Raw genomic sequence first — 12,740 nt, 5'->3', positions numbered from 1 at the left:
GCCTCGCCACCCTTCCTACCCTCTTCCGTGGGCCTCTCGTCTGCGCTTGGCTCCGGCGACTCCGTTCTGCTAATCCTCTGGCGGTTTTCTGGGTTATTTAGGCAGGTGTAGGTGGAATCTAAGTGATCAGCAGGACGCGCGGTGAGCCCAGCGTCCTCCTACGCCGCCATCTTCCCTCCTCCTCATGAGTTGTTTTCCTATAATTTATTAAGTTTAACTACATAGCCTAACCAAGCTACCAAATGTATTATCTCATTTAATTTTCAAAACACCTTGATGAAGTAGATAATAGTATGCTCATTTTACAGATGAGAAAACTGAGACCCAGAAAGGTAAGGTATTTGTCCAAAAGGCTACAATTAGAGGAGGATCTGCGGTTGGAAAGTGGGCCTAACTACAACATCTGTGATCTTACTACCAGTACCCTACTTTACTTCTGTTTTGATGATCTCATTGACTCCACATTCAGCATGAGTTTATCAATACTTGACATCACATGCTTGTGGAAGAAATACTTAAATGTCTGAAGTGATTTGGAGGTCTCCTAATTAGGAGTAATTGCAGCAGAAAAAAAAAATGCACTCTAAATACCTCCATACATTGTTAAGAGTCTACTCTTCACTGTTCAAGGTAGTAGCAACTAGTCACATGTGATTTAAGTTCAAGTTAATTAAGATTAAACAAAATTAAAAGTTTAATTCCGCAGTCATGTTAGCCACATTTTAAATACTCAAACCACAAGTGGCTAATGGTTACTGTATTGGTCAGTGTAGACATAAAATATTGCCATCATCAGAAGTGTTTTTGGACATTGCTGGTCTTTATAGTAAAGTTTTGAAATTACAAACGTGTGTGTGTGTGTGTGTGTGTTATAACTGCACGCATGGTTTTGTTGACATGTTACCCATAGCCTTTTCTAATATACTTTCAATGGGCTTAAGAGTAGAGATATATTTTGAACTTCTCGTATTAGGAGAATTACTTGTTTCTGTTGAATCTGTGGCACAGACTCCTTCCTTGATCAAATGTTCCCCTTTTCTCAACTGGGCCTTGACCTGAGTCTTCCTTGTCTGTCATTGTTGAGTCTAGTTTTAGCAAGAATCTTGCTAAATCAGTTTAGGGATAACCCCTCCACCTTGGTATCTGATCAAGTCCTTCATCTCCCACACTTGATTTCTTGGGTTGCCTTTAGCAAAAATCATAGGAAGATTAGCAAGAATCTCCCTACCCTTGATGTCTTCTCTTAGTAATTTTCTATCCACTGACCCCATAATTTTGCTTGTTGGCTTTGAATCCCCAGCTTTCTTTGTTGTATGTGAAGTTGAGCACATCTCTCTCTCCTATTGCAATGTTGCAACAGCCTTAACTAAAGTCTTTCTTACCATTTAAACAAGTGTCAGAATAAATTTTCTTTACCATCTGATACACAAGAATTATCTAGTAGGCCATTATCTTATAGATATAGAATTGTTTAGTCTTTCAGGAATCCATAATTGAAATTTATAACCCTAAAATTAGAAAATTTGAATGACTTTAGAGATGTTTTAGCTGGAATGATATTGGAAGAAATCCCCTCTACAAAAACACCCTTGCTTGAATAATACCTGTTTATAAAAAAAATATGTCTTTATAAGGAAATTTTTTATTTTTTGAATAATTCTAAATAGATTTTTTCCTTACATTTAGCCAAAATTTTCTCCCCATTTCTCCCATTCATTGATCTGAGTTCTGACCTCTAATTTTATACAGAATAAATCAATAACTTTCTACATGATAGCCATACAAGTATGTAGTGACTTCTGTCATAGCTCATTTTCCTTCGGAGGAAAAATTCATGTATTTGTAACTACTCCTTACATGATGTGGCTTCTAGATCTTTCTTTGCCCTAGTAACCCTCCTGTTGTTTCGCTCCAGCTGCTTAATATCCTCTTAAGTGTCACCCCCATAATGACCCCCTGTACTGTCGATGTGTTCTGGTTAGTGCAGGGGGGTCTCTGACTTCCTCTGTCTTCTTTTATTGAAGCTGAAGGTGGTATCAGGTCTTTTGGCTGCCTGCCGTTTGAAAAACCCATAGTTTTTTTCATGTTAACTATTATTAAGCCAGATTTCTTTCATTTGTTATTTTTAGAATTGACCTTAAACTTGAATTTAGGGTGTCACATTTATTCCTATTACATTTCAATCCATTTCCTGATTGTGTAGAGATATTTTCAAAGTTTAAGCCAGTAATTGAACATACTAGTGTCAGTAAGAATCAGGTATTATCTACAAAATTGGTAAGTGTACTTACCCTGTGTTTATTCCAAATTACTGATAAAAAATATTGAGCAAGACACTGAGCCCTGGGCCCGTCGTCCAACACCTCCCTTCCAATAGGTATTGTTTGATGTGGAGTCACACAGGTTAAGTTGAAAATCTTGGCTATGGTCTTTACTAACTTTGTGGCCTTTGAGGAGATTATTTAACTCCTTAAAGCCTCAGTTTACACTTCTAGAAAATGAGGCCAATTATAATAGTATTTACCTTATTGGCTTGGTATGGAACTAAAATGAGAAAACATCTGTAAAATCCTTGGCCTAATGACATAAAACAAAGGTGGTATTTTTTTTTCTTATTGAAATGATAGAAAGATTAAAAATTAGCAATTACAATACAGAAAAAGGATTTCACATATTGTTTTGAGTAGAAGATGTGAGTTACGTATTTTGTTGTTTCTGTTCTTTATTTTATGTTTTTCATGAGCAGGAGAAATGCTTGAAAGTTTAACTGTGGATGGGGAATTTCTCTACTGGATCTCCTCCGCAAAGGACAGCACACAGATTTATCAAGCAAAGAAAAGCAATGGGGCCATCCTCTCCCAGGTGAAGGCCCAAGGGAGTAAGCATATCTTGGCTTACAGTTCAGTTCTGCAGCCTTTTCCAGGTAATAAAATCACACTGTTCATCAGCACGTTCTCCCGTCTGGGGGGGCAGAAAAGTCTCAGAATATCTCCTCCAGGCTGCCCCCTCAAGCCCTTCGTTGTGTGCTCAGTGTTGATCCAAACTGCCAGGATGGGTGAACGCTGCGATTGCTGTTTGCCCTGGGTCACAATTGATCTCCGTGTGTATACATGACTTGAGTCGTCCTAGAGAGTTTTAGACATGGGAAACCCTTGTCTATCATTCTGTCTGTCTCCTTTTCTCTTTGCATTCTCATAATTTCTTTTCTGTCTTTTTTTCTCCTCTGACAATATTTTTAGAAATCCCCGTTGTGTCAAAAAGCACTGCATAAAATTTCAGGTCTTTTTCAAGGTAAAGTGCTTTATTTGTTGTGGTATTATGTATGTCAACTGTTCATCATGTGTATATGTGTGCTATCATTTTTGCTAAGTTCCTCCCTTTTTTTAAATGTGTCACTCGTTAAGTTTTTTAGTGTTGTGCTTCTAACTCTATCTCCCGCAGAAACCCTGTGGATTTTATTGTACAATTTTGTATAATGCAAAGACTTTTAGGAATGCGTGGATGGCACTATGGCGGAACTAGCTATATATTTTCTGAGAGTCATAATACTAATAAAAAAGTTTGAACTCTAAAAGCCAACCGACCAAAATTAAAAACATTACATACACTGAGGGTGGCCTTCAAACCTAAAGAGGTTTTTAGTTTTTTCTCAAGCTATCTGCCATTAGGGTGGCAATATCATTTTAAATTAAGCATAATTACCCCCTAGAGAGGGGCAGAAAGAATTGAACAAACTCTCTCTGCTTAAATGTATTCAGTTATAAAATAGGAAAAAAATGGGAGAATTTATAAATAAGCCAGGTGCCTATTTTGGTAAAGTAGTTCACTTTTCATTTTGAGAAATTTAGGAGATTTGGTAAGTCCATTAAAAGTCTGTTTGAAATTGGAACGCACACATATACCCGCACATCCTTAAAAATAAAAGTTCTAAAGCTAGCATGAGTCTTTTTTAACTGGAATTAATTTTAAAAATATGGTTAATATTTAAACATTTTTTTTGAACATTTATTTGAGAAAGAGAGACAGAGCATAAGTGGGGGTGGGGCAGAGAGAGAGGGAGACACAGAAGAGTCCAGGCTCTGAGCTGTCAGCACAGAGCCTGACGGCAGAACTGGAACCCGTGAACTGCAAGGTCATGACCTGAGCTGAAGTCCGACGCTTAACAGACTGAGCCACCCAGGTGCCCCCTTCCCAATTTGACTAATGTGCTGTCACTACTGTCTTCAAAGTAAAAAAAGGCTCAGCTTGATTTTGCTGGGATCTGTGTACCTTATTCAGTGTACTTTAGCTCCCCCTGCTGGAAATTTTAAACAATGATCTGTTACCTTGCTCCCTTTTTTCTGAGGCATTTAACAACTTCAATACGTGCGGGAAAAACACCCGTCTTTCTTTCCTGAATAACATTTCTAATACTTCAATATATCACACCTTGTCAGCCAAGTATAAAAACGTGTTATTACCCTTGATGTTAAATAAATCTGCTGTTCCTCTTTCATACATGTATGTATGATATATGTGTATATTTTGAATCTTTTCTTATTATTTTAGATAAAGCATTACTGTGTCTAGCTTCAGATGTCACAGAGCCAACTATACTTAACACCACTAACAGCAGCCTCACAATCCGATTACCGCCCACCAGGGCAAATCTCACGTGGCACAGCATCACTTGCCCTACTCCAACATACCTGGTTTATTACCAAGAAGTTAATGGCGGGAAAAATAGCTCTGGGCTGAAATATAAAATGCTGGTAAGATTGGAGCTGGTGGTCTTTGTCTTTTCACAAGATACCTGTTTCTGATATAAAATTCTCACTCACAGTGAACTGTTTTCTATATTATATCCTGAAGCACGCTACTGTGCAAACTTTTACGGCTGATCCATCAAAGCAAGTTGTGTTCTAGTCTTGTCTGGGAGTTAAGCTTCAAGGAAGTATATTTATTAACTATGACCAGTGGTGGATTGCCATAGTGACAGTTTCCTGAGTGTCCTGGGAGAACTGGTTTGTTGTCTTCCCTGACTAATTATCCCCAGAAAGTGATAGAGATCTGTTTTTGTGGCCTATGCAGCAGATTGCAGATTGAAGGGTAAGAAATGATTAGACAGAAAGAACATTACTGTATAACCCTCCTCCATAGCATCTATTTAATATAAAAATGGTATGTTCTATTTTTGTCTGTCATTTCCTGTATGCTGTTATGTAGGGAGTATGTCGGGTTTTTTTCATCATTGTATTCTTAGCACCTAGCATAGTAGTTGGCTTTGTAGAGGCTTTCACTAGTTATTTCTTGAGTGGATGAATTAATTGGCACAATTCACTCCATTGTTGGCACTGATGTTTCAGTTGTCCTTGTGATGGAGTCATATGTACTCAATATTTTGCTCTGTGCTTGCTATTCAACCACATCAAAAGGTGAAATTGACCATCATCATCTGTTGGAAGTTAAACACTATATACTTCACCAGAAAGGACACATGATTCTGGTTATTTCCTTTGTCTATTTTAACCTCTCTTTACACATTTCAATGTTTCAGAGACAGATTGGATCATTTGGCTGACCAAGATTAGGCTGGTGGCACTGGATATTTCTGTTACCACAGCCAGTCTATCCTACACATTGATTAATATGGGTCAAAGGCAATGGGTCTCAAACCTGACTGCACATTGGAGTTTTAAAAACCTCTGGGCCCACACTTCACCTCAGACCAATGCAATCAGAATCTCTGGGGGTGGGACCCAGGCACAAGTGTTTTCTTAAAACTTTCCAGTTGATTCCAAAATACAACCAAAATTGAGAACTGTTGGTCTAAGGACAGTGTTTTTATTTTATTAAACTTTACCTTTAATAATGATTAAGTAATTCAGCTTAATATTTTATCATATTCACTTATGTGTCAAATCTATTTAAACATTTTTTTAATGTTTATTTATTTTTGAGAAAAGTGAGACAGAGCATGAGCAGGGTGGAGCAGAAAGAGAGAGAAGGAGACACAGAATCCGAAGCAGGCTCCAGGCTCCTAGCTGTCAGGACAGAGCCCAACACTGGGCTTGAACTCATGGACCGAACCATGAGATCATGACCTGAGCCAAAGTTGGACATCCAGGCACCCCTGTGTCACATCTTTACCATACCATCTTGCTGACCTTTGTATGCAAAGCTAGTGAATTAGTATCTTCTGAGAACTTAGCTTCCTATGTGAAATGAGCATGTCATTGAAAATTGACCGATCATTTGGTATTGATTCTTGGAGATAGTAAGCAACTCAGGTCTGGGCAGATTAGGGCAGTGAACATTATCATTCTCTTGATCCAATATCAGAAAATAAGTTAACTTAAAAGATCTTTTAATTATTGTATCCCTTTGGTTAATTTCTCCTCATTTGTATGAAAAAATAAGAATCAGATATTGAGTTTTAACAATTAATTACAGGAATTTCAGGAGAGGATAGCCTTTATTGAAGGTTTACAACCATTTTCAACATATGTGATACAGACAGCTGTAAAGAATTATTATTCAGACGCTGTGGAACAGTTACCTCTGGGAAAGGAGATTTGGGGAAAAACTAAAAGTGGAGGTGAGTTATGGGCTTGGGTGGGTTTCTAGACAGGCATTTTGTGATATACGTGACATATACATCTATATTTGTGGGTTTTAAAATTTGGATGCTAAGTAATCTCTATTATGTGAGCTTTTTAAACTTAATAAGGAAATGTATTATTGACAATACTCTGATAACCTGGTTTTTGCTCTAACAACAGAAGATGAATAATACTCCATCAAAATGAAACACAACTAGAAGGTGAAACATCAGAATCAATACTGTTTGACCAAGAAACACATTTTCCAGTCTCACCACATAGTGTCACCCTCTCCCTACATATTCACAGGTCTCATCCTGTGGCGATGCAGAATTAAGCCTTTTCTCTGTGTGAATTTTACTCAGGACACTTGGGATTTAAAGTAAATAGCATCATTGCCTGAAAGAAAATGAATCTAGATCTAAAAAGGTTTTCTGAGAGGTGGTGATTATTTTGAGGTCACACCATTTCTTTCAGAGGTCTCTGATGACATTCCCAAAACTAATCTGAATTGGTTTGTTCATCATCATTGGCCATATCATTGAGCTGGAGTCGGAGAATGACTTAGTCATTAGGCAAAAATAAGCAAGAGACTTTCAGGCGGCCTGTTAACTTACCATTTTATAAGAGGTTGGCTTTCCTTTAGAATATTGGCCATTCGTTCTGCTCACATGATATGATTATTCCTCAACCAGAACCCCATTCCTTCTTCCATCTTTCAGTGCTGATGCAATAGCCCTTACTATGCATTGCTATTTATTTCAGTGCCAGAAGCAGTTAGGCTCATTAACACAACTGTGCAGTCAGACACCCGCGTACTTGTATCCTGGGAAGAATCTCACAAGCCAAATGGACCTATGGAGTCAGTTCGCTATCAGCTGGAAATCTCACATCTGGCCCTAATTCCAGAGACTCCTCTAAGACAAAGTGAATATCCAAATGGAAAGCTCTCTCTCCTTGTTACTAGACTATCTGGTGGAAAACCATATGTGTTAAAGGTATAATAACTGTATGGGGCACTTTTATTGCCATGCTCAAGTGCAAGTTTCCGAAAAGGTTAAGCAATTGTTCTTTTTTACAAAAAGGTTCTGGCCTGCCATGCTGAGGAAATGTGGTGTGCTGAGAGTCATCCTATCACTGTCAAAATGTTTGACACACCAGAGAAACCTTGTGCCTTGGTTCCAGAGAACACTAGTTTGCAATTAGAATGGAAGGCTCCATCTAATGTTAACCTCATCAGATTTTGGTTTGAACTCCAGAAGGTAGATCTCACCATACTCTTTTAATGCAAATCTATGTTTTGTGCTATGGGATAAATTAGAAGACCTTTTTTCATATCTCTAGAGTATTCTCTTGTATAAACCAACAATATATTTGACAACATTCATTGATTTAGGCTGGCTTGCCATTTACAGAATCTATCTAGACTCATTTCTGATGGAAAGAATTCCTAGAGACATTGGTTGCTCTTAAAAGGCTCCGTGGAAAGGGTTATAAGTTACTGGTTTTCATAATATTTTACTTAGTTTAGATGTTATCAGCATGGCTGTCTAGTGTCCAGCAATTTGGTATTTCCAATGAAGAAAAAGAAAAGGAATGGACAAGCAAACAAAACCCAAATCCTTGTCTAGAAATGTTCTTTCAACCATTTAAAGGCTGTATAGCAACAGGAGAGAAATAAAATATAAGACCAGTTTATTCTGAACCAGTTGGATCTTGGCTTATAAACTTTATTTATTTATTTATTTATTTTTTAAACATTTATTTTACTTTTGAGACAGACACAGAGCATGAACGGGGGAGGGGCAGAGAGAGAGGGAGACACAGAATCGGAAACAGGCTCCAGGCTCCGAGCCATCAGCCCAGAGCCCGACGCGGGGCTCTAACTCACGGACCGCGAGATCGTGACCTGGCTGAAGTCGGACGCTCAACCGACTGCGCCACCCAGTCGCCCCTATGATCTTACATTTTTAAGATAAAATCCATGAAAACTATGAAACAATAGTGAATGTTGAGTTCATAAAACCAAAAGCTGTAGTTTATTGGACTTTTTTCATCGAGTGTGCTTGTGATGATTTGCTGCCTATTTAAAAAAAGTGTCATCGTATAAAAAATGCAGTTAAATTGGAGAAATTGGAGGATCACCTTTTACTAGACATCCATTTAAGGAAGCTCAGTGCAGTTCAGTTTAAAGGCAAAGTGGGGGATGTGAAGTTTACCTCTGACATCAAAGAAACGTGATGGGGAAGGACCTTATAGCTGGTGACTCTAAGCCCCTCCTGTTACTGATGAGAAGTCGGAGATCCAGACAGGTGCCATAGTGAGTCAGATATCACCAGCCAGGCAGGGAAGAGCCCCAGGGGTTGACTCATCCTACAGCAGTCCTACTTGGGTGCTATCCATGGAAGGAATGTGAGTCACTAAGGCACCTACCCCACTCCTCAAAGTTTGGGGGACAGAGGACTGGGACTGTCTGGTTCAGTCCTTGTGACTTTCACACAACGTTTTTTTTTTTGTTTGTTTCAAAACTTCCCCTACACTTGCTGAAAACAGGTTCTAGATATACCACTTAGAAAATCATGAAGCTGAAAATGTGGGATACAGTAATCGTCACATGTGACCATCTACAAGTACTAACTGATGAGCACAGTAGGAGGCTGTGTTCCGAGAGGGTTGATGAGTACATCCAGTCAGAAAGTTCTATATCTTTTTTTTTTTTTTAATTTCTTTTTTTCAACGTTTATTTATTTTTGGGACAGAGAGAGACAGAGCATGAACGGGGGAGGGGCAGAGAGAGAGGGAGACACAGAATCGGAAACAGGCTCCAGGCTCTGAGCCATCAGCCCAGAGCCCGACGCGGGGCTCGAACTCACGGACCGCGAGATCGTGACCTGGCTGAAGTCGGACGCTTAACCGACTGCGCCACCCAGGCGCCCCAGAAAGTTCTATATCTTTAGAGCAACTTGAACCTATCTCACAAAGATAGGATACCTGGGAATGATGGTATAACTCCATACTGGAACTCTGAGAGGGGAGTGATAAGGGTGAATATGTGTCTTTTTAATTAAGAATTTTTTTTTAGAAAGGAGGAGAAAAAGATAAATTTCCAATTTTCATCTTTTCTGTCAAATTTTCCTTATGTGGAAAATGAAGGAATTAAAGCACAAGGCTAAATTTCTGTCTAGGTCTTAAATTCCATAGATTTTTTTTTTTAATCACAACAGTGTATGGAAGAAGAACATATTTAATTTGAGATTAAGGAGAAGAAACAAGTAGTTTCATTTTGGTAAATTATTTTCCTGATTGTGCATTAAAATTGAGTTTTTCTCAATTGTCCAGGAAAATTCCTACATTTCTGAAGTTCTGGTCTCTGAGACATGATAGGCTGCACCATTTCCTTCACAACCCCCACCCAAATAATTTTCAAATCTCTCTGTGGTAGCTTTCACTCCTGCACTTGTTGGCCTCTAACAAATGGAAGGTCTTGACTCTGTTGTGATTTACTGGGGTAGCTGTGGCACCTCCCCAAGTTGGTGGTCTGCCCAGAACATTCATTGCTGTGGTAAGGCCAATAGTCTACTGTTTTCCAGCAGAACCCTTGGTCAAACATCTGACCTTCCAAGGAGCTTTGATAATTTCTGGAGGGTATGGAATGTTGGGCCATCTATTCACTTAAGGTAGTTTATATAGCAGATTATTAAGGAGGCAGGATCACAAAGGGCTAAAATTTTTGAGGTAGAAATCAATATTTGTCTGTCTGTCTGTCCCTCTTTCTTTCCCTCAGTTCAGAGTAGATATTAGGGATCCAATGCATCTGTTTCTTTAGCCTGTATGTTTTAGTAGGATTGATACCTTTATGAATTTAGCAGGCAATGGCCTGGACATCAGCATTTTTGTTTTTTTATTTTTTTTCATTCCTTCCATTCCCATTTTCCTCTTTTTTTTTTTTTTTTTTTTTTTTGTAACAAGGTGGTCTACTTCTTGAAGGTGCTGTAGGAATCATTCCTAGTTGAATAGAAAACTAATATAAAGTGTCCATCCAATGAAATGATGTGACCTTGTGAGTGCTAAATGAAAAACGAGATGTAAAGTAAGGTTTATTTATGGAAACTGACCTTCTTAGGAAACTCTACTGGAGAAAATACACTAAGAACCCTTGACAAAATGCCATATCCTCTGTCTTTCCCTATTTGTACATTGAAAAAAAAATCACCATTTTCAAATAACACATGAAGGGTCCAAATACACAGATTTTTCAAAAGCCATGCACAAAGAAAGTGTAAGATAGCTATAATTAGAGACCCAGTATCTACATTGGAATTAAAGTAATATTTCCTATATTTAACTTCTAACATTTCTACTCAGTGACTGAGTGATGATAGACAAAAATTTCCCTCTTTTAGGGAACTAGGCTTCATATGTATAAAAAACAAGGAACGCTGGTTAGACTGAAAAGAGTTTGAAGGGAAAAACTACATGTTTTAATTTATAAGTCACTGTAGACCTGTTGATAGAATCAAAATGTGTAAAAACATTATAATTTTGAAATTAACAAATCCATGGAATTGAAAATGTCATTATTTTGATCCAGCATGGTCCCTCAGCTATGGATTTGCATTCTCAGCCATCCTAATTTAATGTAGGTGTCTCCAAGGAGGGATAACAAAAAGCCAAGGTCCAGATCTTCCCTAAGGACATCTATGTAATAAGAGGTGCCTGTCCCACCTTGAACTCATCCTAAGAACCGTTATTCAAGTCAGTTATAGCTTGTCACAAACTTAAAATGGCGGTCAGTGGTGGAGATAATGTTTGGGATCAAACATTCATAAAGGAGCACTTATTTTAATTGAAAATAAATTTTATTTAAATTTTTAATTGCTTGCCATAGACTTGTGAATTTCTATGCTTAAGAAGGTTTTCTTAAAGAACCAAAAATATTAATTGAGACTTCTTTTTTCCAGTGGAAGTATAATGAGTTTTACCGTGTGAACACTTCATGCATCCAAGGTCCTACTTATGTCTGTAGCATCACGGATCTACAGCCTTATATGTCCTATAACATCCGCGTCGTGGTGGTTTATAGGACAGGAGAAAATAGCACCTCACTCCCAGAAAGCTTTAAGACAAAAGGTGAGTACTGATAGCCTCAATAATCCTCAATACTCAAAAAGCCCTGTAAGTTTCTCAATGAGTTTCTTATCACTTATTTCACTAATGCTAGAGGTCAACCTTTTTCTTTTCTTTTCTTTTTGAAGAGGAGTAAATTATTTCTAGAGTTTGAGGTAAGAGTTGAAAAGAATCAGGAGTCTTTACAGGCACTAATGAGATAATACTGAGATAATACCAGGTTTTGCAGAATCCTGAACTGAGCAAGATGATTCCACCTTCCAGTATTCTCTACTTTCTTGTCTATCTGTGACATTTTGCATTGAGAACAAAAGTTAAATGGTGTTGTTGAGTGTTCAACAAATATTAACTTACTGACTACTGTATTCTAGATGCTAAAAATTAAAAAATCTAAAAAGAATGCTAATTAGTGTTTTAAAAGGTATACTGTAACCAAGTTGATCCCTGTAAGAATCAAAGGGAAAATGCTCCAAAATTTACAGTTTTCTTTATTCACATCACTTATTTTGTGGTGAGCTAACATAATACTGTTATTCCTATCACTGGTCCATCTAATCCATCACTAATAAAAACTTCAGATACTCATTTAAAAATATGCACTCATATGAGAATATTTCTGAATATTTCATTAATGTATTTGACTTTCCTCTCAGTAAATATATTCTGTGGAAAGATGTTATGCAGAATATTTTCTACTTCCAACATACCAATCAGTACTTTCTTATGTTTCCAAAGCTGGAGTCCCAAGTAAACCAGGCATTCCAAAATTATTAGAAGGGAGTAAAGATTCAATACAGTGGGAAAAAGCTGAAGATAATGGAAGCCGGCTTATGTACTATGTCCTTGAGGTCAGGTATGTCTGTTTGCAAAAGTGCTTTGTAAACTACAAAGAGCTAAGTGGTTAATTGTAAGGTATTATTAGATCAAAATTAGCAATATTTATAAATAAATATGAAGGATCTTTAGCTTAAGGATCTTCAGTGCACCATTGTGCTCTCTGCCCAATGCCTAGTGGTCAGCCTTGGCACTCCG

The 12,740-nt window shown here is 37.8% G+C and overlaps 1 protein-coding gene across 8 annotated transcripts in view; it reads left to right on the top strand.

Annotated features, from left to right (window-relative positions):
- ROS1 (ROS proto-oncogene 1, receptor tyrosine kinase) overlaps nt 1–12,740 on the top strand; it is a 120,613-nt gene that overhangs the window by 69,342 nt on the left and 38,531 nt on the right. For all 8 annotated transcript variants that reach the window (XR_006717517.1, XM_045499390.1, XM_045499388.1 and 5 more), the window contains 7 exons: nt 2,747–2,923; nt 4,549–4,751; nt 6,433–6,577; nt 7,347–7,579; nt 7,667–7,843; nt 11,543–11,711; nt 12,444–12,561. Coding sequence is in view for 7 of the 8 variants with exons in the window: in XM_045499390.1 (XP_045355346.1) it covers nt 2,747–2,923; nt 4,549–4,751; nt 6,433–6,577; nt 7,347–7,579; nt 7,667–7,843; nt 11,543–11,711; nt 12,444–12,561 (1,222 nt within the window). In the remaining variant the exon portion in view is untranslated. The remainder of the gene's footprint in view (nt 1–2,746; nt 2,924–4,548; nt 4,752–6,432; nt 6,578–7,346; nt 7,580–7,666; nt 7,844–11,542; nt 11,712–12,443; nt 12,562–12,740) is intronic.

This window comes from Leopardus geoffroyi, chromosome B2 (genome assembly GCF_018350155.1).
Source record: "Leopardus geoffroyi isolate Oge1 chromosome B2, O.geoffroyi_Oge1_pat1.0, whole genome shotgun sequence".
Classification (NCBI taxonomy): domain Eukaryota; kingdom Metazoa; phylum Chordata; class Mammalia; order Carnivora; family Felidae; genus Leopardus; species Leopardus geoffroyi.
Note: the sequence above shows the minus strand (reverse complement) of the source record. Positions and strands in the feature narration are given on the sequence as shown.